The 24,706-nt window shown below is 33.5% G+C and overlaps 1 protein-coding gene across 9 annotated transcripts in view; it reads left to right on the forward strand.

The window, feature by feature from the left end:
* The window catches only part of ANKRD17 (ankyrin repeat domain 17), a 155,420-nt gene that overhangs the window by 108,393 nt on the left and 22,321 nt on the right, over positions 1–24,706 (forward strand). For all 9 annotated transcript variants that reach the window (XM_072748797.1, XM_072748795.1, XM_072748796.1 and 6 more), the window contains 8 exons: positions 7,620–7,731; positions 7,925–8,070; positions 11,934–12,076; positions 12,532–12,745; positions 13,483–13,658; positions 14,792–14,954; positions 17,273–17,368; positions 18,901–19,017. In XM_072748797.1, the coding sequence (XP_072604898.1) occupies positions 7,620–7,731; positions 7,925–8,070; positions 11,934–12,076; positions 12,532–12,745; positions 13,483–13,658; positions 14,792–14,954; positions 17,273–17,368; positions 18,901–19,017 (1,167 nt within the window). The remainder of the gene's footprint in view (positions 1–7,619; positions 7,732–7,924; positions 8,071–11,933; positions 12,077–12,531; positions 12,746–13,482; positions 13,659–14,791; positions 14,955–17,272; positions 17,369–18,900; positions 19,018–24,706) is intronic.

The raw sequence follows: 24,706 nt of genomic DNA on the forward strand, positions 1-24,706 counted from the left end.
GTGTGTGTGTGACCTATTAAGACTGTGTACTCTTAACCAATTGAAAATAGAGCTTCCGGGCAGCCCTCGTGGCTCAGTAGTTTAGCACCGCAACCAATTGAAAATAGAGCTTCCGGGCAGCCCTCGTGGCTCAGTAGTTTAGCGCCGTCTTTAGCCCAGGGCATGGTCCTGGAGACCGGGGATCGAGTCCCTTGTCGGGCTCCCTGCATGGAGCCTGCTTCTCCCTCTGCCTGTGTCTCTGCCTCTCTCTCTGTGTATGTGTCTCATGAATAAATAAATAGAATCTTTAAAAAAAAAAAAAAAGAAAGAAAATAGAGCTTCCTTTTCATTAAAAGGTTTCTTGGTAATATAGAGGAAAAGGAATTTTACTTCTGTTTTTACTTGCTTTCCAAATGCTTACTGTGTTATATGCGCTTTTTTTCAGACACTTAAAATTGTTAGGGGCGATTTTAAGGAATTATCTAATCTTCAGACCACAAATATGAAGTAGCTACTTTTAAGTACCCATTTTCCTTAGTGAAGAAACCAAGGCTAAGAGAGAGATTAAACATTTTGCTTAAGATCAGTTCATTTAGCTAACAAGTGAGGGTTGAGTTCAAAGGCCCCCTCCTAACTACTATACTCTGTAGTCTTTTAAAAAATTATGAAGTATTCATTTGATGAACCACAATGGTTTATATTTAATAATGATATAACATTATAGGGGCACTTGGGCAGCTCAGTCAGTTGAGTGTCCAACTCTGGATTTTGGCTCAGGTTATGATCTCAGGGTTGTGGGATGGAGCCCTACCTACATTGGGCTCTGCTCTGGGCGTAGAACTTGCTTAGTTAGAGAGTTCTCTCTTTCCTTCTCCCTCTGTACTTCCCCCTACTTACACACTGTCTCTTCCCCACATAAAGAAAAAGAAAAAGAAAAGAAAAAAGAAAAACGAACCATTATAGAACTGGGTTGAATTTGGTATTGAATGTGCATTATTTTCCTCAAGTCTTTTTTGCTCTGAGGCTGTTACATTGTAACTTGTGGCTATTATGTTTTAAAGAGAGATATATTTTTTAGTTTTTATGGAATCAAATTGAACCATAAACAAAACTAAAAACTTGACCAAAATATAAAAAGAATTTTTAAAAATGGTTTTGAATAGAATAGTCATAGAAAAAGTTCCTCAATGTATGATCATGATTTTATTGAATTTGAAATTATTATGGTGATAGTGAAATTTTACTGGACTATACTACTCAACCAGCCATTGCTCTATTATAAATTAATTTCTAAGAAACATATAAATATTTTTAATGTTTTTTTTTTTAATTTCAAAAAACATACATTTTAATTGTAGCTGACATATAAAAAGATTTGACTGCATTCTCCTTAAATATCTGTTCCTTCTTATCTGGTATCTATATCGAGGTTTTTCAATTGAATTAGCCTGTCATGAGTAACACAACTTGTCATGGAGTTTAGAAAGTTCCTACTTTGGAAAACGTAATACCAAATAAACATGAAGAAATATTTTTTCACTGTTTTTTCCATAATTTTTGATGTTTTTAAAATTTACTAGCTTTTATGATATCAAGCAGGTATGTTAAGCAGTAAAAATAAAGATCCTTTTGTACTCAGTTCATCTGAATTTTTTTCTAGATTCTAAAACACAAATTCCATGAGATTTTACATAATAAGTATTTTGGTTTATGCATGATACTACTGTGCCATAACAGGCAAGTGATATGATAAATTCATACCAAAACCCTTCCTCTGTTTAGAAAGATTAAATTTGTTCTAATATTTAGATCTTGTATTTGTTTATTGAACAAACCTTAACATATACATTCTTAACACTCTTATAAATACTAACTTCTTTAACTTTATAACATCCTCATGGAGTGTTAGGTACTGTTATTCCCATTTTACAGATGAGGAAGGTGACTTAGAGATATTAACCATTAGTCCAATAGGTAATTTATGGTGGAGCCCGCTTTCAAACCACCCTAGCATTCTGGCTCTAGAATCTATACTCTTAACCACTGCAGTGTATGCTACCTGATTTTCAATTTTTGTCTTAGGTGTGAATATTGATTTTCAATCAGAATATAGAAAATTGATCCAAAAAAAAAAAAAGAAAATTAATCCACTACCTAGATGTCAAAAGATCATGTGTCTTTCATCTTTGTGTCTTTTCAGCATGTTTACTTGGCCATACCGCATATTTATATCAAATCTTAAAGAAGAAAAGAAATGTTAATTTTTTTAAACCCTCACTGTCTCTTTTTAAAAATGCTAATGATTCTTAAAATGGTCATACTTTAAACTCCTTTAATTGATCATTGTATGCAGAAACTATTTTTAACAGGGATCAGCAGGAATCATGTTTAATTTCTAGAACTTGAATGCTGAAGATCAGAGTTTTCATTCTTTATAAGGTTCCTCAAATCTTATGAAAAAAAAAATGGTTACGTAATATAACTAGAAATTACCTTCAGAGTTCATGTATGTGCCACAGGCTCTCTACTTCTCATGTGATTTTATTGAATCAAGTGTGTCCGGATATACTTTTTTAAATCCATTTTTTTTTTAAATTTTTTTTATTTTTTATTTTTTTATTTATGTATGGTAGTCACAGAGAGAGAGAGAGAATGGCAGAGACACAGGCAGAGGGAGAAGCAGGCTCCATGCACCGGGAGCCTGATGTGGGATTCGATCCCGGGTCTCCAGGATCGCGCCCTGGGCCAAAGGCAGGCGCCAAACCGCTGCGCCACCCAGGGATCCCTTAAATCCATTTTTGTTTTCTTTTTTGTCCAAGTAAGTTCTACATCCAACGTGGGGCTTGAACTCGTGACCCTGAGATCAGAAGCTGCATGCTCTACTGACTGAGCTAGCCAGGCTCTCCTTGTCTGGATATATTTAATATATTTTAATACCATTTACTGTGCCGTTATCAAAATTTATTTTAGGAAACATCAATAAATAATAATTTGAAGGAATTATTTGAGATTGTTTTACTATAACTAATAAGAGCATTGCTCTAATCTTTATTTTGCTGGAATGGTGTAATGAAACCTATCTGGATATTCTACATAGAGAAATTAGTAATCATATAGAGATTTTTAAGAACCATTGGTTTTATATGAAATAGTAAATCTGGCTGAAGATTAGAGTAACCAGTAAGTTAAATATTTTCTGTATTTGAATTGTATGAAATTTTGATTGACTCTTAACAGCCACTAAAAGTGAGAAAGTACCAGTTCTTTCATGGGTGTAAAACTTGTGTTCCCATCCTCTCCTTTTTTTTAATCACATTTTTTTTCATGTATTTCTGAACTGCTTATTTTTATTCACAAACTTTTAAAGGCTTTTCTTGAACTTGGAATAACTGGTTCTAGTCCATTTCAAAAAAGAAAAAAATAAGTATTGCCTTATGTAATTTTGCCTTTTTTCCAATTTTTAATAATATATATCCATGATTATCCTTTAAAGAGAGTAGGCATTAAATTCTACTTCGATGTCAAGACTGAAATTATGAAGTATGTAAAATTATGTTTTGCCTTTAATGGTATAGATATTATTTAGATATTTTTTCCCTTATTGGTTTTGCAGTACACAGAACTGTTTAATCCAATAATTTAACAAGAAAAATTGAAGAGACCAGGAAAAATGAGTTAATAGTGATTTACTGCCATTAAAGCATTCTGCTTAAAATGCCTGCATTCTGCTTATGTGAAATTTTAAGCAGGTTATTTAATATTTTACTGATTATTCTCATTCTTCCTAAATGCTGTCCTTTTTATTTTTTTATTTATCCTTTTTGTATCTTATGTGTGACCTGTCATGTTTAGAGAATGAGATGTTTTGGGCAGCCCGGGTGGCTCAGCGGTTTAGTGCCGCCTTCAGCCCAGGGCCTGATCCTGGAGACTTGGGATCAAGTCCCACGTCGGGCTCCCTGCATGGAGCCCGCTTCTCCCTCTCATGAATAAATAAATAAAATATTTTTTAAAAAAAAGAGAGAGAATGAGATGTTTGGACTTATGAAGGTTATGAAGGTCTAAGAAAAGTTTAGCCCTTGAAGTCCTAATGATTTTCAAAGTAATTTAATTCTTTAATTGTAATTAATAGGTCCACATCCCTTTTTTTTTCTCAGATAGGTGAGGTATGTGTTTTTACTTGCATTCCAACTCAGTAAAAGTTGCTTTTTTCCATTAATATTGCATCTGTCTAATGATTCTTTTTTATTTTTTCAGTCTTACAAAAATTGGATAATCATGTTAATAATTTACAGAATACTTTTACATTGAATATAATTTTAGCATTTTTTTATAAGTCAGAATCATAACATTTGTCATGTACAAAATGGTATATTTTATGGTATTGTGGGCTAAATGAAAATTTTCCTTAGAATGTAAACCTGAACGAGCTCTTAATAAAGCTCTGGGCATCTCTCTCCCTTTCAGGTTTCTCTTTCTAGATATATGACAATGTATGTGACTTATTAACCAGTGTAACATAACATGACTTTAGTGGTACGTTTTCTTTCAGAAAGCCATCACCTATATTATTGTTATTACTTCCTTGATTAATGGTATTCAAAACACCTATTTTTTTATTCTATACCATGTTAGTCATTGTTAATTTAACCCAAACTTCTGCATCAGTTAATTTGCCTCTTGATGTATTGCAAGGCAGGATAGTGTTCCTTACCATTTGGGGGTTGTGTAGGTGTTTATTAGGAAGGTAGAAGCCTCACTTCAGAATCTTTAAATTCTTTCATTATTGTCTTCAGAAGATTATCATAAGATATTAGTTGATGAAGTTACCCACTGTTAAGTTCCCCCCAGGAATTTGACAAGCCCTTTTTTCTTAGCTTTATATATTATATTTCTTTCATAGTTTGAACTCAGATTTGCCCTGTGCCTTAGGACTAAGCTTCTAGTCAGCAGGGACTGTATTTACTTATCTTTGTCTACCCTGGAGTACCTAGCAGAGTACTTTGAACATAAAAGGTGCTTAATAAATGTCAGTTGAACTGATGTTTTATAGTGTGTGTGTGGGGGGGGGGGGAGAGATAACAATATTTTACTAATCCACTAAAATCTCCCATGCTTTTTTTTACTAATTTTACTAATCCACTAAAATCTCCCATGCTCCCAAAATTCTTCAAATTTTGTCTCTTTATTCTGTTTAAGATTGGCACTGCTTTCCTAAATTACTCTTTAACCCCCAGAAGACTTTGAGGAACCTAATAAACCTCATCATAAAGCATACTCTTCATCATAAAGTTGACTCTTCTAATTGTCACTAACATAGCACATAAGGCAAAAAGACTTAACATTATATTGACCTCAGTTGGCTGTGCCTTAGGACTGCTTTATGATGTAATGCAGAAAGCAAGATTTTGTTATCCGATATCGCCTTGGTTTTTTTAAAGCCAATCCTTACCAGTTATTGGCTTGTATGACCATTGGAAGGTTATTTCTCTAAGCCTTTGTCTCTTTTTTTTTTCTGAAATCAAACATAATAATTCCTTCCCTATAAACCTGAAATGAAGATCAAACACTATTACACAGTCAGAGCTGTCACTCATTTAAGTATTCATTTCCTTCTTCATTGTTGTAGTTGGTGCATCTCTCCCTTGTGGCCATCCCTGATCTCTGCAGTCAGTAGCTCTGGTCTCTGCCAGCCTCTTCTGCAGAGCAGCTTTTGCCGTCTCCCTCTTCATCACTGACTAGTAGGCTTTTTCTTATTTCTTGACTCTTACTGATTTTGCCTTTTGTCTCTTGTTACTCATTTTTTATAATGGAGTTTGGTTTTTAGATTTAGTGACCTCCTGGGAGAAAATGCTTTTCCCCTTTGTGTTTATTACATAAATATAAATATCACATAAATATATAAACACAATAAATATATATTTCTTTTTTATTAAATATATGCTTCATATTTTATTAGTAATAGCTGAATCTCTGACCCTGTATAGCTGTTGTCATTCATTTAGCTATCCTTTATTGTTTCCTAGGCAAAGCATTACTTATAGGTGGAGAATGCAGACATAAATAAGACATGTTCATAATCTTCCAGGAATTTACAGTTATAATACCAAGAAAATTACTTACATATTGTACATTTTTGTTTCATACTAAAAGTCTTCAAAATTCAGTGTGTATGTTATACTAGGATCATAACATCCTAGTTTTTTTCTGGGACTTTTCTGAATTTAGCACCAGAAGTCCTTCATGCCAGAAACCTCCTCTGTCCCAAGCAAATCCAGGATGGTTTGTTACCCTATATCTCAATTTGGACTTTATTTAGATTTGATTAAATGTACAATTAAGAAAGTAGATTTATTTACTCAAATTGCCCCCTACTAAAAAATTCTCTAATAGCCAAATGAGTATCAGTTTTTAAATTTAAATTAATTAAAATAAAATTTAAAATTCAGTTTTCCAGGCACACTAGCCATATTTCTAGTACAATAGCCACATATTGCTAGTAGTTACCTTTTTTCAGTAGTACAAGTTTCAGTACTGAAAGTAAAAGGGCTTCATTCATGAAATAAGTATTTTAAACTATAATAGAATATGGCCAGTAAACCCAGATTGGTCATTATCATCAACAGAAGTCAGAAGTAAATCATAATAAAGCATCATGTGTCAATTTTAATAGTCTCTGTTTTTCGAAATACTCTGTATATTACCTATTTTTGTTGTTGTTGTTCCTTTAAGTATTTTGGGGCTTCATTCTCAATTGGAGAACGTTACTTGAAAACAGTTTTTTTCATATCAAAGCTTGCTTTTTTAGCTTTGATAGTGGGCTCAGAACAGCTAAGTCAGCCTCACAGCGCAGGATTTTACTTGTGTTCTGAGGTCTTTCTACTCTGGCTGCTAGGAACCAAACTATGACCAGCCCTGTGGAAGCTCTGAGTGTTGTTATGCCTTCTGGTGGTCTTTCCTTGGCCTCTCATAATTTTCCTCATGCACAAGTGCTGATCAGAACTCTGCTAAAAGGCTTAATTAACCAACGACCCTCTGCAGATATCTAGAGTAGTGTGTCATGTTTTCCTCTCCAGTAGTCTGCCCCATGAATTCTAGCCATCCTGATTGCTCCAAACTCTGTCTTCTCAACTCAGGGAGATTGCCATTTGTATTTGGGTACCCTGTCTGCACAGCAGCCTTGAAACTCTCCAGGCGATAAAATTGAGTTTAATCATTTCTATCCTCAGAGATGACTGCCATGCACTGCCTGTCTAAATTACACGATCATTTCAAATAGTTCATCCTCTTCTTTTTGGTTGAGATAGGAAAACAAATCTTTTCTATACTACTCTATTAATGGCTAGAAGCAAAAGTTAGTTCAACAGTATTTCTTTTAATCATGTAGTTGTAAATAGCATATGGTTGAAAATCATACTTTTTTTCTTCATGCTTCCTTTAAGAATTGCCCATAAAGTTCAAAGGTTATTTTATAGTCTTTACAAAAATCCCAAGTTAGCCACTGATGGGAAAAAACAACTTAATATCCAAATGTTTGATACAGTAGAATGGTACATCTGTATCTGTATTTGGTAGAAGTATATATTATATAATTGATGTTATCATTTTAAAATTAAGCTAATCAAAAAATTAATTTTTTGTAGACTGAAAGTAATCATGATACGGCGCTAACACTTGCCTGTGCTGGTGGTCATGAGGAACTGGTACAAACACTGCTAGAGAGAGGAGCTAGTATTGAGCACCGAGACAAGAAAGGTAGGGTGTACTTCTGTTGTTTTGTTTTGTTTTGTTTTGTTTTGTTTTGTTTTGTTTTTTGTTTTGTTTTGTTTCTGGAGTATTTGTGTTCTGTGAAGAAATCCTACATCCAGCCCTATTGTAATAGTTGGATATAATGAAAAAGAGTAGTTTTTTTGCTTAGCATGTAATGAGAAGGTCATTTTTTTTCCAGGTTTTACTCCACTTATCTTGGCTGCTACAGCTGGTCATGTTGGTGTTGTGGAAATATTGCTGGACAATGGTGCAGACATTGAAGCCCAGTCAGAAAGAACCAAGGACACACCGCTATCTTTGGCTTGTTCTGGGGGACGACAGGAGGTAACATTTTCTGCAGTGTAATATTTGTCCATCTGTTTAGCAAATACATGTTTTAACTTATATGATTTGATGGGAATAATGGATTAACATCTGGGTTTATCAAAGTAACAGTTCTTTTGCTAATAAGTAATAATTTCAGGTATTGTGTTAGCATAAGCTATCATGTCAGAAAAATCATGTTTATCATTCTATTAATCTAAAAGTAGTACCAGCCATGGTAATCCCTGTGTGTTGCATTCAGGCTAGAGCTTGATTAAGATGTTCCAAATAAAATCAGTAAACTGATAAGCAGAGCCTATATTCACTCATCTTTTCCTGTCCCAGAGTACCTGGCATGAAAGGTATTTAAGCTCAGCCTCTGTTGCTCTCTGTGTATAAGATTAGTAGAGAAGAGCATTCAATTTTTAGTTGTTCTTTTCATTTTTCCCCACTCTTCAACTGTGGAAGATTCTCAGATAAGATTGTATGACCTTTTCATTTTTTAGGAAGGGTAGAATAGCTGGTATGATTGGGTATAACCCAAAAAGTGACAGCTTTATACACGTGTCTTCTTCTGGAATTTAATGATCAATTGGGCAACCTGTTTTTTTAAATCTGTTTGTTAAATCCAGTTTTAAGGATTTTGATTAGCCAGTTGTGCTGTCTCAATTAGGGAGTTGTTGAATTTTAGATTTAAGAAGTACCCTAAGTCATGAAGGTCAGTTTCTTACTCAGATTAAGTTTTTTTTTTTTTCCACCATTCTGTTACAAAGTTCTCTTGTTTATCAATCCTGAGTTATGCCTTCCCTGAATTTCTCCACTATTCTTAACTCTATTCTTTGAGGTAATGGGAAGAGGTGTTTTTACCCTCTTGTATCCATAAGTATTTGAGTCTGTATTTGCCAGTTACCTGGACTCTTTTTGAAGTGTCCTGTTCTTTTGATTGTTAGCTTGAGGATACCTTTTCTAAATCCCTCACCTGGCTGTTTTATCCATTATGTCAGTATCCCTCCTGAAATATTATATCTAAAATGATTCTGGCCAGTGAAGTGGTAAATTATCACCTCCATATTTGTGCATCTTAAACTGCCTCCTGCTCTTTGCCTGTCATTTCACATCAAGTTATATTGAACTCTAATCAGCTAAACCCATTAGAGTTTTTAATAAACCAGAAGATAAAAATTCTTTAAGAGGTAGAATAATTCTTGCATAGAAAGAATGGGAAATCTAATAAAATGGTGCATGTATAGAAAAATTAATGATCCTTTATCTTGTGGATTAAAAAGAATTGGAGACTAGTGATAATATAGTCTTTTTTTTTCATAAAAATTTTGCTTTGGCTAGTTTATAATTTTATATGTACAATTTTGCTCCTTTATATTTGGAGTAGATAATTATATGTGTGGGTAGTTAGATGCACTTGTTTCTACAGATGTTCTGCATAGAAGACAACAAGAACCTGTCTTTACTGTGCTGTTCCTTCTGGTTGATAAAAATACATGGTATCATTTTCTCCCACATTTCACAGAAGAAGTGATTGGTATTTTAAAAGGATAGGAAGTAAGGTAGTAAAAGGTAGTAAAAAAATATGCTGCTTAATTTGATAAATAATCTCTGCCACATTGGAAAATGTTGAGATCCCCATTAATCTTAAATTAAAATGTTGTGGCAAAAATTTTTACAATTAATAACAACGTTAAATTGAAAAACTTAGTTGGAAATGTAAATGCTTCTGTTTTGGTAAAATTTTGATTTAACTGAAATTTTCAATCATTATATAACTCAAAATAATTCTTGCTTTAATAAATTTTTCAATGTTGAATTAATAAGAAATAAGTTTATTTCTTTCCTTTCAAAGCAATATTAAAGCTCCTAGAATACTATAATATTTATATATTCTTATTAAAATGTAACAAATGAAGTTATAACAGATATAGAAGTCTTTTAGGGTAATAATTTTGCCTATAACACTCTGTTGCTTTGATTTGGTGTCATTGGGACAGTTAAGTATTTTAAAGTAATCAAACTGTGGAAACTCATTTTACTGTAAAATCACAAACTAATTTCTTTTATATTGAGTGTTTATTACTTCCTGGGAATAGGCCATTCCCTTTGAGAGATAACTAAGATCAGTTATCTTTGCATAATGGAATTAATAACTTTAGAAATTTGATTAGGGTTTTTTACTTTTTTGCTTAAGGGACTCTCTGTAAAATAAAACAGCCTAATGCCATTTTTTGTTCTTTTTATAACCTTGACATACAGGCCACCTAGACTTTACTGGCTCTAAGGGCAAAAATGTGGTGGACAGAAGTCATAATCTAAAATTGGTCATAGCTTTATTCAAATGAATAAAGTTTCAGGTTATGTGTTAAGACAAAGCACTGTTCATTAACATTATGTGTTATTTCCCAGTTAGTATTTTAGGATATTTTTCTAGTACACAGCTCTTACCTTGTTCTTAGATCTTGGATAATCACAGTGTTTGAGAGTCATTTTTGTGTATTGTGTAGCATTCCATCATATGAATATACTACAGTTTATGTATTCTCCTACTGACGAACATCTTTGTAGTCTCTAGTTTGTGGCAATTTTGAATAAGTTGAAAAGTTGCTCTGAACAATCTTTCAGAAATACGTTTTCACTGCTCGCGGGTTCTACATAGCAGAATTTCTGGGTGTATGCTTAGGTTTATAAGAAATTACTAGACCTTTTCCTAAAGTGGTTGTACCATTTATACTCCCACAGATAATAAGTGAGTCCTGGTTGCTCCACATCCTTGTCATGATTGGTATTGCCAGTCGTTATGATTTTAGCCATTCTAGTTGCTAAAAAATATTCACCATTTAATTATTTATTGGCATCTTCTGTCCATTATGCCATTTAATGCACAAAACAGCTCTTTAACATGCGTACTAGTATTTTCACCTTCATTTTACAAAACACTGTGATTTCATCTATAAGAAGATGTAAGATAGATGAAGCTATTCTATAGGCGAGATTGTCTTGAAAAGGGGCATGAGTAAATAACAGAGATTTAAATTACATTAGCTTTATGTATTTGTCAGTACTTGAGTTTTGAGCATTTGCTCTAAGTTACAAATTTTACCCCGGAGAAATGAAAACAAGTAATATTCTACATAATGGTACACATGCTGATGTATTTGAGGAAAATTACAGCTGTCTACAATTTACTTTGAAATGAAATGCATCAAAAAATGGACAAATAGATGTGATAAAGTAAGTATAGTAAAATATTAATGGTAGAATCTAGGTAATGATCTAGATTTAATGATTTAGTGATCATTGATTTAATCTCAATATGTAAATTTCTCAAACTTTCTGTGTGTTTAAAAATTTTCGTAATAAAATGTTGCTGAAAAATAAGTGTTAGCTTTATTTCCAGTTTTTAAACATTTAGTTATTGATTATAAATTTAAACAAATATTTCAAAGAGGGGTGCCTGACTGGCTCAGTCAGTAAAGCATGAGACTCTTGATCTCAGGGTTGTAAGTTCAAGTTCCATGTTGGGTGTAGAAATTACGAAAAAATGTGTAAAACTCTTTAAAAAAATTATAAAGACATTTATATATATAAATGAAAAAAATTTACTCTATTTTACTCCTATGTGATAGAATAACATAAAGAGTAATTTCTAAAATAACATTGCACAAAAACACAGTGAGGTCCAGCAGCTCTGAGATCCAGAGCTTTCATGAACACAGTGTCATTTTAACAAATTCCAAAATGGATTTTAATTGAGAAACAAAGGACTTTCCTCTTTTTTTCTTATAGGATTTATCAGAAAAATAAATTAGAAATGCACACCTTGCAGATTGTTTCACCATAAGAAGAAAACACAACTTTTCCTCCTTTCTTTTCAGGTGGTGGAGCTATTGTTAGCTCGAGGGGCAAACAAAGAGCACAGGAATGTTTCTGATTACACACCTCTAAGCCTGGCTGCTTCTGGTGGCTATGTGAACATTATCAAAATATTACTCAATGCAGGAGCTGAGATTAATTCTAGGCAAGTTTTATTTTCTCCCTATAAGCCCCCCAAGAGTGTTATGATAAAGCTATTTGTAGAACATGTATATTTTTAATGCCATATTTTATAGGAAATGCCTTCATTACAAAGTAAACCGTTTTCTTAGGAGTTTTTATTAAGTAAGTGTATGCTTTAGGATGGAAAGTCCATCTTAATAACCTAATAAATTAATAATCATTTTTCAGCCCAAGTCACTATGTTGAATGAGATACAGAAAGTATTCTAGTTCTAGATGGTTAAAGATTTCTAATGGAGTCTTGGTAGTATCTCATAGACTTAGTAGGGCTGAGAAAAATTATTATTTTAAATAATCCTACAAAACAAGGAATCTTAAATAAATCCTGAAGTAGAATTCTATAGAACTCATCCAATTTTTCTGGGGCATTTAAAATTTATATTCTTTCCTTTTGTTCTTCCCATACCTCCACCCCCAGAACTGGTAGCAAATTGGGCATTTCTCCTCTGATGTTAGCAGCTATGAATGGGCACACAGCTGCTGTTAAGCTCCTGTTAGACATGGGCTCTGACATAAATGCTCAAATAGAAACCAATCGGAACACTGCCCTTACCTTAGCCTGCTTTCAAGGAAGAACTGAAGTGGTTAGTCTTCTACTTGATAGAAAAGCAAATGTGGAACACAGAGCTAAGGTAAGAAAAAGTCTGAGATTTATATGTGGATTTAATACTTCAATGTTTAAGGTGTACAATGGCATTATGCTAAATCAGAAATCATCTGTGTCCTCAGTCAAGCACTCGCTCTTGAAAATACCTCAACAATAAATTTTTATAGGTAAAGATGACATTAGGGTTATCAGCTAGAAAATATGTACTATTATGAGAGAGAAGAGAGGAAACACCTAATAGTACCAGTTATATGCCAAGTGCTTGCATCTTTTTTTTTTTTTTTTAAAACAAGGAAACCCGTCCACATGAGTGGATTTCGTGCAGCTTCCTTTTTTTTTTTTTTTTTTAATTTTTATTTATTTATGATAGTCACAGAGAGAGAGAGAGAGAGAGAGAGAGGCAGACACAGGCAGAAGAAGAAGCAGGCTCCATGCACCGGGAGCCCAACGTGGGATTCAATCCCGGGTCTCCAGGATCGTGCCCTGGGCCAAAGGCAGGCGCCAAACCGCTGCGCCACCCAGGGATCCCAAGTGCTTGCATCTTAAGCAAATTTTTTTTTTCACAATAAATTGATGTTACATAGAATTAATCGTTCAGTAGATCACACTGTAACTCAGGCTAGTAATGTCAGTACTGAAATTTAGTTGTGAATCTTTGCAACCACTATATCAAGTTGCTCCCCAGATTAAATATTCTTTAAACATTTTAGCTCTTTTCAGTCTCTTATGTGTCCTTGTTGTTGCTGTTTTCACCAAATCTAGACTGGCCTCACACCACTAATGGAAGCTGCCTCTGGTGGATATGCAGAGGTGGGCCGAGTTCTTTTGGATAAAGGTGCTGATGTTAATGCCCCCCCAGTGCCCTCTTCGAGAGATACCGCTTTAACCATAGCAGCAGATAAAGGGCATTATAAATTCTGTGAGCTTCTCATTGGCAGGTATGATGTTTGCATACCCATACATGACTGTGGTGTTACTAGTGATTACTGTTCTCTCTGGGCATATTGTAATATTAAAAAATCAAATGTGACTACTTCCTCTATAAACTACAAGTGCATGTTCTGTTTTATTTTTTAAACCTACTTCTTTATTTCCCATCTATCCAGAGCTATGCCACATTGTCTGATTTTTTTCAGTGCAATCTACTTCTTTTCTTCCTTTCTTGGGTGTTTATACAGTTTTAAAGCACTATAATGAGCTGTTTGAATATCCAGCTGTTGTCATCCATATTTACATCTTGCACACAGTTTGTTTCCCAAAGACTATCACTTAACATCATAAAAGCCTAGCAGCAATCTGAAATTTATTGTTGATTTTCTTGGTTTTTTTTTGTTTTTTGTTTGTTTGTTTTGTTTCTTTAAATAGCAGTTAGGGCTTTTAAGTGACAGTTACAGAACTGTTCAAGGTATTGGACAGGATCTGGAAGAATTCCCACTTTCAGTCACTTAGAAGTTGCCTACCAGTCTCTGAGAGATGCTTGTCTGCTTCACCGGATTCCCTACCTTAACAGTCTTAAAGACATTTGCATGGTGGCCTAAGCAGTAGTATTTAGTAGTGGCCCCTAGCACCTGTTACTCACCTTGAGTCTTACTTACCATGATGCCCACTGTGTGCACCACCTGCGTGCTATTTTTAGATTCATTCTTTTCAGAAGCAACATAATACAAATACATGAATACAAGTAATCCGAAATAGATACAGGTGCCTTGTAAGATACTATTTGTGTTTTTTGCATACTGTTTATTTCATGCATCAATTATGCTATTAACAGGATGTACTTTTATTTTTTTTAATACACATTTTCTCAGGATTGAAACTCAGAATTATGCAGTCATTATTTTTAAAATAAGAAAAGCAATTATTAGTATATGATTATTTTTTAATATGATGACTTTTAAATTTGATTGGAAATTCTTTGTAATTTTGAGAGAAAAATGTATTTTAGTCCTTCAATATTAAAACTAATTTTTCACTATTACAGAATATTTTTCATAAGTTTATAGTTGATTTTTATTGTTACTGCTGTCATGCCATTTCAGTTTAAACAATGACATCTGTGTCATTCATTTAGGGGAGCTCACATTGATGTACGTAACAAGAAGGGGAACACTCCATTGTGGCTAGCAGCAAATGGTGGACATCTTGATGTGGTTCAGTTACTGGTGCAAGCAGGTGCAGATGTGGATGCAGCAGACAACCGCAAGATAACTCCTCTTATGGCAGCATTTAGAAAGGTAGAAGTCTTTCATCCTCATTCACTTGGATGTTTTTCATTTAGGCTAGGGAGGTATATGGTTTAGTGATTACTAAAGACTCTCATTTTAGGATTTACACTAGTGATGAAAGAAGAAAAATAATATGCAAATAATCACTGTGATGGCAACACTGAAAGGTAGATACAGGTATCCCAGAAAAGCCATGAATATTAATATTGATAAATAAAGCTAACTAAACTTGTAAAAAAGTTGTTCTAAGTAGTATTTCAAAGTGTAGTTGTAATCTTAATCTTTCATAAAGTATAAATCCAACTAAGAGTAATTAATTACTTATGGATGAATGTTTTCTTGTATTAGCACAGCAGGGGAAAAAATTTTTAATCATTTGCTTTAATTTCTAGGAATAAGAGAAATAAATAATGAAAACCCAGCTACCAGTATTTTGAAATGACAAAATTGAATGAACTACATTCAGAAGTAGAAATAAATTTTGTGAAGAAAAACTTTGTTTCTCTTCCTATAATGCATAGCACAGAGCTGTGTATAAGTAATTTGATTTAATAATTTGATTGGTCTTTTAAATGCAGTTTTAATTTCTACTGGGAAAACGGGGTTACTATTTCAGGGTTTCTAATTCTGAGTTTTGTCATTTTGAGACAGATAGGTAAAATCCCTTGGTAGATTGCAAATAATTTGTTGCATCAAAAAATTTTAATATATAATTGCAAGAAATCATCTCTCTCCTTTTTCTCTTACTATTCTCTCTGACTCCTGTGCTTTATTTATACCACCTCTTCCCTAGGCATTCTAGACTACCTAGATACTGACTCTCTGTATGTTTTTTCCTCACCAGTCAAACTTATGCTTTATCATTGACTCTCTACTTCTTCTCCAAGCAAGCTAATATATCGTTAACAAGTTAATCTTCCTAACCTCTTCACTATGTTAGTATCCTCTTCTAGAACTTTTCCCTTTTTTGTCATCCTTTGAAATCCAGTCTTAGTTTGTTACTCAAAGCCACCATAAATCTAGTGTCATAGAGCTCATCTCCCATTATGAGTCCCTGATGGTGGTCTTCTTGCTTGGTCTTTTTGTTGCTTGCTGCTCTCTCTCACATCACCTTTGTTCTCATCTCAGAAATACCCATGTCCTTCCTCATTTCCAGAGTTATGCATTCTTTAGGTATAGTTTAAATCTCTCCTTTAGGTACAGTTTAAATCTTTCCTTCTGCAAAAACTCTTCCAATTCTGTTTGAGCTCACAGTAAGATATTTAATCTCCTAAAAATTGTAGTTCTATAATGTTATTTTTTTCATTCATTGTGACAAAAATTATCTTATTACTCTAAGAGGCATATATCTTATCTTTCCAAATAGGCTTAGTTCCTAAAGAACAGTGTTCATCTTTTATATTCTTTTGTATTCACTTCATTATTTTTTAGTACCTTATCATGTGCAACTGTAATGGTTGGGATATTATATATCGTGCAGAATGCAGTAGTTTCACTTGTAAGAAATGTATAATTTAACTGGGGATGTAAGATCCACACATAAAGTTGGGTGGTAGCTGTGTGAGGTGTCCCATATAATTTAAATGCTGTCAATGTTGGTGAGATATCAAGGAATGATGCAAATGGCATTGAACTATTTGTTAAAAGATAGAAATAGTTTTAAAAAATATAGATGGAAAAGAAGAGATAAAGATACTAAATACAAACAATCTGTTTAACCAGACTGGCTAATTTATAGGTGTTGTGTTCAAAGAGCAGTAGTGTAGATTGGAGAAAGAGTCTCTGAAGTGCTGGTCTAAAGATTTTGAACTTGGTAAACTGTGTTACAGTGAATATGAATATACCTCATGCTTTAGGAGAGCGTATTTTATTTTTATGCTCCTAGTACAGTGCTGTGCACTCAATTTTTATCTGAAATAAAGAACAAAATTGTTATTTCTACTCTTTAAGTGCTTAGAATTAGGATGCTCACTTAATGAGTTATTAGAAACAAATGAGGTTTTTTTTGTTTTTTGTTTTTTTTTCTTTTAGACATATTCCTCATTTCTTCATACTGATTTCTGGCTTATTTTTGTATTCATTGTTATTTAGAATTTTAGATCAGGTTATTCTGTACTGTTTTTGGAGGGTGGAATGAATGTGAACAGTGTAGATTTAACTTACCAGAACCAAAGTCTGTCTCCTTTTCATTTACAGTGCAAATAGTATCTAATTAAGACTTTATTTTGTGGCACTGATATCAAAGTAATCTTAGATAAGACAGACTATAGATTTACTGAATCCTATTAGAATCTGTTTTCAATCTGACATTGGTATCTATTTTTTAGGGTCATGTGAAGGTGGTGCGCTACTTAGTCAAAGAAGTCAATCAGTTTCCATCAGATTCTGAATGTATGAGATACATAGCAACCATCACTGATAAGGTAATATATGCATTAAATTCATCCCACTATATGAGCTAGGGATCTCATTTGGATATACCCACATACACGTATACATATACACATATGCACACATGTCTGCGTGTGTGTGTCTTGCACTAAGGAAAAAGCCTTAGTCTAAGCAATAATGTGTTATATATAGAAATCTTCATTTATCTGAGTATATGAGAATGAAGTGTTCTATTTCAAAGATGCTTCAGATTATTTTCTTACCTAAGAAGCAATAAAACATTCTCTGTAATAGAATTTTATTTTTTTAAATAGTACTTGAACTAATTAAATTTTTATGTAACCACTAAATAATCTAAAGCAAATATTATTGTTATTCATTAATGTTATAACCTATATATATATATGTTTATCTGAACTGATACCTTTTCTGAGAGGAATACTCCCAGTAGATTTTTTTTAAAATACCTAAACAAAACTGAGCATAGCACTTTTTACAGTCATGGCAAGAAAATTTAAATGTCTTTAGTTTAATATGAAAGTTGGAGTAATTGTCAGCTTAAGAATGAATTGGCCAGAATTTTTGCAGGAAAAGTAGGGAACGTTAAATAAATCCTATTAGAGATCTAATTGGGATATTTCCCTGGTGATGTTTTGACTTGGGGTTTATACTTAAGTTTGAATAAAATCCTAAGACATGCCTCTGAAAAATGCAAATGAGGTCAATAAATTTAAAAATGTCTTTCTACTACATTTTTTTCAGCAATTACTACATAATAGTAAGCACTCTTTTTTCATGGGTTTTATTTAAAATAGCTAATTCACTGTCTTGCCTGACTCTACATTCCTCTATGGTAATTATCATTCCTGGTTTTTTGGAGGGATGGGGAGATTAAAAGTAAGGCTTTAGTTTCAATGGGAAATAGCCCTTCCCTGGTAAAGTAGTGTGTTCTAAGAATGGAATCACTGAGAAAAGTACGTAAGTACCCATGTCTACAGTTTCTTTAAGCATGATTCTTGCACATGAAGTTGTAGCAACAAAGCTTAAACCTTGAAAACAATTCCTGTCCATTAAGTACTTAAAATTTTTTAAACCCATTTTCTTTGTTGACACTGACCTTTTCCTTTCGCCTATTAACCAGCTGGCATAAATTATAGCAGCTTTGTTTGCTGTATGATTTCTTCCATTGAAATGTTGGAGTAAATAATTCTGGTTTCCAAAGTACCAGTCAAATGGATATTACTTTGAAGGACAGTAGAGGGTATTTGCTTATGTATTTTAAAAAACATATACTGGGGTGCCTGGCTGGCTCAGTTGGTAGAGCATGTGACTCTTGTTCTCTGGCTCATGAGTTCGAGCCCCTGTTGGGTGTAGAGATTATTTTTTAAAGGTTTATTTATTTATATACACCATTTAGATTATGATTTGTACCCTTTTTTGCATTAGCACTGATTTTTATTTCTTTATGTTCATTCAAGTACCTTAATTATCTTCGTGTTTTCAGGAATCTCTCTAAATGTGAATTGTTTTTTGAGGCTGCAAACATCTTAATCTTTTATTTTAGGAGATGCTGAAGAAGTGTCATCTTTGTATGGAATCAATAGTACAAGCCAAAGATAGACAGGCTGCTGAAGCAAACAAAAATGCCAGCATTTTACTAGAAGAGTTAGACTTGGAAAAGGTAATGAAAACCTTTACATATGAAAAATACCTACTTTCTCCTTTGCCTTCCAAGCCTTAATTTATAATCTGTTGTTTTCTGGTTTTGTTTCATTTTGTTTTTGCCTTACCTTTTACACGTGTTTTTTCCTCCAAGTTTGTTGCAGGTAGAATTATGACTTTTAAGTAACATTAAAAGAATTTTCTTTGTAATCAAATTAATGAAATTTTATTATAGAAATTGCATTGATCTGGAAGTCAGAAAACCTAGCCTCAATAATCAAGTTTAATCAAGTTTAGTCTTATCTCAACAAATGATCTCTTAATCCTCAACCAAACTGACCTTTCATTGATCTTAGACCCTCTGTAATTTGTTGCCAACAAATTTATCAGAAGTACCAAATGAATTACTATGACATAACCAACCAGTAAGTTACAACCACTTGGTGGAATGTTTAATGAATACATTTTTTTTTAATGGATGATTTCTCTTGTACTTTTCTCTTTCAGGCAGAACAACATCATAATCATCTATTCCCACACGGAGTAAAATACTCCAAACAACATTTGGTTTTGACAGTTCCATAGCTCCTCCTTTCTCTCCCTTCCTTTCAATAACTTTGTATTCTAGAATGTAATACAAATAGTAATCACAGCAGGAAAAGAGTTAGCATACATATTCTGCTGTATTTCATCTTTTATAAAAAGGTTAAAAATGCTATAAAATTTTTCTAACTGCTATAAAATTTAACAAGTGCTGTTTAAATTTATAAAGGAGGGCAGCCCAGGTGGCTCAGTGGTTTAGTGCGCCTTCAGCCCAGGACGGGATCCTGCAGACCCAGGATCGAGTCCCACGTTGGGCTCCCTGCGTGGAGCCTGCTTCTCCTTCTGCCTGTCTCTCTCTCTCTCTCTCTCTCTTATGAATGAATGAATAAATAAATAAATCTTTAAAAAATAAATAAATTTATTAAGGATATATGGTGATAATTTTAACCTTTTTGTTTTAAATCAGCTCCATTCTTTTTGTACTTGCTGACTTTGTTAAACTATACATTTCAACTTACATAAACAAAATATGAATTATTCTAAAGATTCTTTTCTAATTTAGATTTGAAAATACAGTGTTATATTTCAGAAAATATATTTAATATTGGAGATTCTTCATTTTTTAAAAATCTGGCTTAGGGACACCTGGGTGGCTCAGTGGTTGAGCATCTGCCTTCGGCTCAGGGCATGATCCTAGAGTTCTGGGATCGAGTCCCTCATTGGGCTCCCTGCATGGAGCCTGCTTCTCCTCCCTGTGTCTCTCATGAATAAATAAATAAAGTCTTTAAAAAATTAATTAATTAAAAATAAATTTTAAAATCTGGTTTAAATTCTGATCAAACAAACTAGTTTTTTTGACTGTTTTGAAATTTTAAAAGATTATGAGCACACTGAGAGGTAGATATTTATATTTCTTATATAACTATTACTTGGCCTATTTTCATATTCAGTCTTATCTAATATTTACTTAATGCCTGCTACATACCAAACAATATTATGGGGCCAAGTTGTATGATAAAATATGTATTGTTTTAGTCTTCTCACTAAAAAATATTACTACCTTCCTTTTACAGATGGAGAAACTAAATCAGTGGGAAGTTAAGTAACTTGCTTAAGCTAGGGTAGGATTTGAACCTTTTTTTTTTTTTCCATTCCAAATTCCCAGGTTCCCACTCTTAATTGAATATCATCTACCATTTAGTTCTTCCCAAAGTATTATAATACCCTGTTTTGGCATTACTCTCCTATTTTTCTAACTTAGAACTGTCCCATCTCTAAGCAAGTTATTTCATGATATTGTTCCTTTTGGCATTTTTATAAATCTAGAAAGCATCCTTTCTATAGCAGAGTCATAGATACTGGTTTGTTTTTTTTTTTTTAAACTTAAGGTTTTTTTTTTTTTTTAATTTTTATTTATTTATGATAGTCACACAGAGAGAGAGAGAGAGGCAGAGACACAGGCGGAGGGAGAAGCAGGCTCCATGCACCGGGAGCCCGATGTGGGATTCGATCCTGGGTCTCCAGGATCGCGCCCTGGGCCAAAGGCAGGCGCCAAACCGCTGCGCCACCCAGGGATCCCTAGATACTGGTTTTTAAACAAAATCTTTAATTTTTTCATGCCTTTGATATTTACACATTACTTTAAACACATCTAGGAATTTATTGCATCTTTTTAGATTATAAAGTCAGGAAGCAATTTACAGGAGACATCTTTTTAAAAATATCTATTCTCAATCACCTTCAGTTTTTTTCTTTATTATAAACGATGTGTTCGTTTAAACTATGAAAGATAACTAAAGAAAAACATATGTCACCATTGTAACATTTAACTAAAGTTAGAAACCTGGTATGGTAACTGAAGTGTACATCTCTGCAATTACCTATAAAGCCTTTTAAGAATGTACATGATCTGCCCACCCACAATACTTCTTTCACCTCTCTGCCCTTTTATACGTATATTTAAATATATATTTATATATGTATAAATATGTAATATATATGTATATATATGTATGTACATGTGTATATATACGTAAATATATATTTATATACGTATATATACATAATATATATAAAATATTTTTTATAAAAATCTATATAAATATATATTATATTATGTATATATATTTTATACATATATATCTTTTTTTTTTTTTATTACTTTCTTTGGTCACTCTGCTCCATCCATACTGACAGTCCTCTTTTTGCTCTTGGGTGCCATCTGCCTTGAATGTCCGTCCCTTCAGTTGCCTCTTACTTTATTTAGTCTCCCTTCCACAATCACTCTTGCTATTCTTCTTCCTTTCTTTATTTTCACTGTATAACATTCTAAAACCTGTATTTTATTTAATTATCTTGTTCGATTCTACTACTACAATGCGTATACCACAAAGTGGTGCCACAAATGATTATTCACAGAAAGGGAGGTAGTATACTTTTTTTTAAAAAAAGAGTCATGTGAACACATTATTCTAATAACTTACTTTGCCTTCTCTCAGCAATTGATGGATATTGTCAGTTGATAGTGATTTAAATAAGTGCAGAATATACTCCATAGTAAGTTTGTTTCTAGTTTTTTTGTCACTACAAATAATGTTACAAAAAAAAATCCTTATACATATTTCCTTATATTTGGTGCTTTTATTTTAGTAGAGTAAGTTTCTTCACTTGGGTCAGTATATTTTAAATTTGATTATTCCAGAATATTTTCCTGCTATTGTCAGCAACACAAGTATCATTTTTTTGAATTCTTTGGAATATTTCCTAACCTCACTGTTCATGCTTCAAGAACCTCAGATTTAAAGCAAAGTCAAAAGGGGGGATCCCTGGGTGGCTCAGTGGTTTAGCACCTGCCTTCGGCCCGGGGCATGATCCTGAAGTCCCCAGATCAAGTCCTACATTGGGCTCCCTCTCTCTCTCACTCATGAATGAATAAATAAAATCTTTTAAAAAATAAATAAATAAAGCAAGTCAAAAGGAACTTCCTTCAAATGTCATTGCATAGTTTTCCATAATATTAAATTCTAGATTACAGAGGAGGTTCTTCTGAACTCTGGCTCGGTATTTTTATTTGAAAAATTATCAGATTAGGATCTGATAGAGTTTGGTTCACTGTTTTTTACCTATGACTTATATCTGAGAAAGTACACTTTTTTTGTACTTTGTTTTTTGTTTTTGTTTTTTTTGTCCTCTGAAACAGTGTATTCTGGCCCCACCATTTCGGATGTAGGAACATCATTGGAGTTGGTTTTGTTGAATGGTCTAAGTTGAAGGTTCTTATGTACGTAATTTATTGCTTATATAAAAGTGCTTATTTGGTCAGCCTTTCTAATTTGAAATTTGGGGCTAATAGGTTAATAAAAACTGCTGCTGAAAATACTGCCCATTTTATTTATCAGCTTCCCTTATCCTTGTTCAGCAAACATTTTTTTATTAGGTGTTTATTATGTAGAAGAGTCCCTGCTTTGGAGCATTTCATCTGGTTGGACCGTGGAATTCTTTTGCAGTTAATTGCTTTTTCTCTTAGGACATTAACAATGAAGTTATTATACTCATGACTGTTGGTATCCTTAGTAGATATTGTTGGTCTGCCTTTTTGATATATTTGTTTCACTCCTCCACTTTATTACTTGTTGTTTCTTCCCCTACCTTTTTCTTTGTAAAGTTGCATTACCTCTTAGGGGGCTATATAGGATGTATTTTTAAAGTATTCCTATTAGACATTTTCAGTTGTTTTTTTAACCATCGCGTGAGCTTTTAATATGCCAATACTACAATCTTAATTTTATACATTTCATTCTCTGATCATCTTTTCGGCTTTACTTCTTCTAGAATTCTCCCTGCAACAATCTTGACAATACTTTCTACCAGTGTATTCTAGGATTCATTTAGCCTACCACCCTTCCCTTCACTGTTCCTTACTCTTTTCTGTCTTCTTACTCTGACATGTACCCTAGTTACTAAATGTGTAGGAGAAAAATCCAAAAAACATTCAGCCCTGTTGATGAATTTTACATTGTTGGTGACAATAAATTCTTTAATGCTGCCCAGTAATTATACTGTATTTCCCTGGTTTAATTCATTCTCCCATTCATCTGGACCACTATTACTTTCTCTTCTATCCTCTGACTTCCAATCCATCCTCTCCTTCAGAACTATCAGGCTTTCCCCACTCCATTTCCCCACCGCACCCCCAATTTCTATTCATATTACTCTCAGTTACTAAATAAACATTTTGTAACCAGTCCATCTAGTGAACTAGATCTGGTTTCCCTTATTCAAAAACAGTCTGAGAGTTCCTTTTACTTTGTCGTATATATCACTTTCCCCCTTCTCTTGGGTCATTCATCACCTAAGTTTATTTTCCAGTCTTAAAAATCCTTTTGATTCCTCCATCTCCTTCTCCTTTGGAGCTGAATTCTACTGAGTGTGATAATCCAGAATTACTATTATCAAAGGACCAGCCTCCACTGACTGAACTCTGTAAGGCTTGGGGGGCACTTGCATGCCTAAGACCCAGCCCCCAGAGACTAAGACCTGTCTTAGCCCTTCAATCACATCTAGGCCAAATGGATCTGTTTTCTGATTTAAATTTGTCTATTCTTAAAATAGTTGTTTTCCTGCTTGATACCAATCACAATGACCACCTATCACCAGACAAATTTAAGAAATCCAGCAAATCCAAAAATCCATCCTGGCTTAACCAAAGTCTTAAATTTCACTTGTTATTTTGATCCACCATAAACCTTTCTTAAGGCTTTTCTGTCTATACAGACATGATATAGATAAAATGTGTTTTATTTCGCCACAGTTGCTTGGAAAATGTTTTTCTGGCATACCCCTCACCCCACTTTGACTTATCTTTCCTTTCCACTTAACCTATTCATTCTGTCAAAGTCAGAGCTAGACAGGACAGCCTCACTGGAGTTCAGAGGGAGAAAGCACGTTTCCTGGGGACAGGCAGCTAGCTCCATTTAGGCAAGGTTCCAATGAGCAGAGTCACTTACACTTCTTTCTTTCAGACTCTTGGGTTAGATATTATTCCTCTTCCTATGTAATGTACTGGAGAGTGAAGGTCACCAGTGTTTTCTTCTCAGTCCTTCTGCAAGGTGAAAAGCTTCTCTTTTACTGGTCTTCAGACTGGAATTTGTATACTTCTGGAGGAC

The sequence above is a fragment of the Vulpes vulpes genome, chromosome 2 (assembly GCF_048418805.1).
Source record: "Vulpes vulpes isolate BD-2025 chromosome 2, VulVul3, whole genome shotgun sequence".
Taxonomy (NCBI): Eukaryota; Metazoa; Chordata; class Mammalia; order Carnivora; family Canidae; genus Vulpes; species Vulpes vulpes.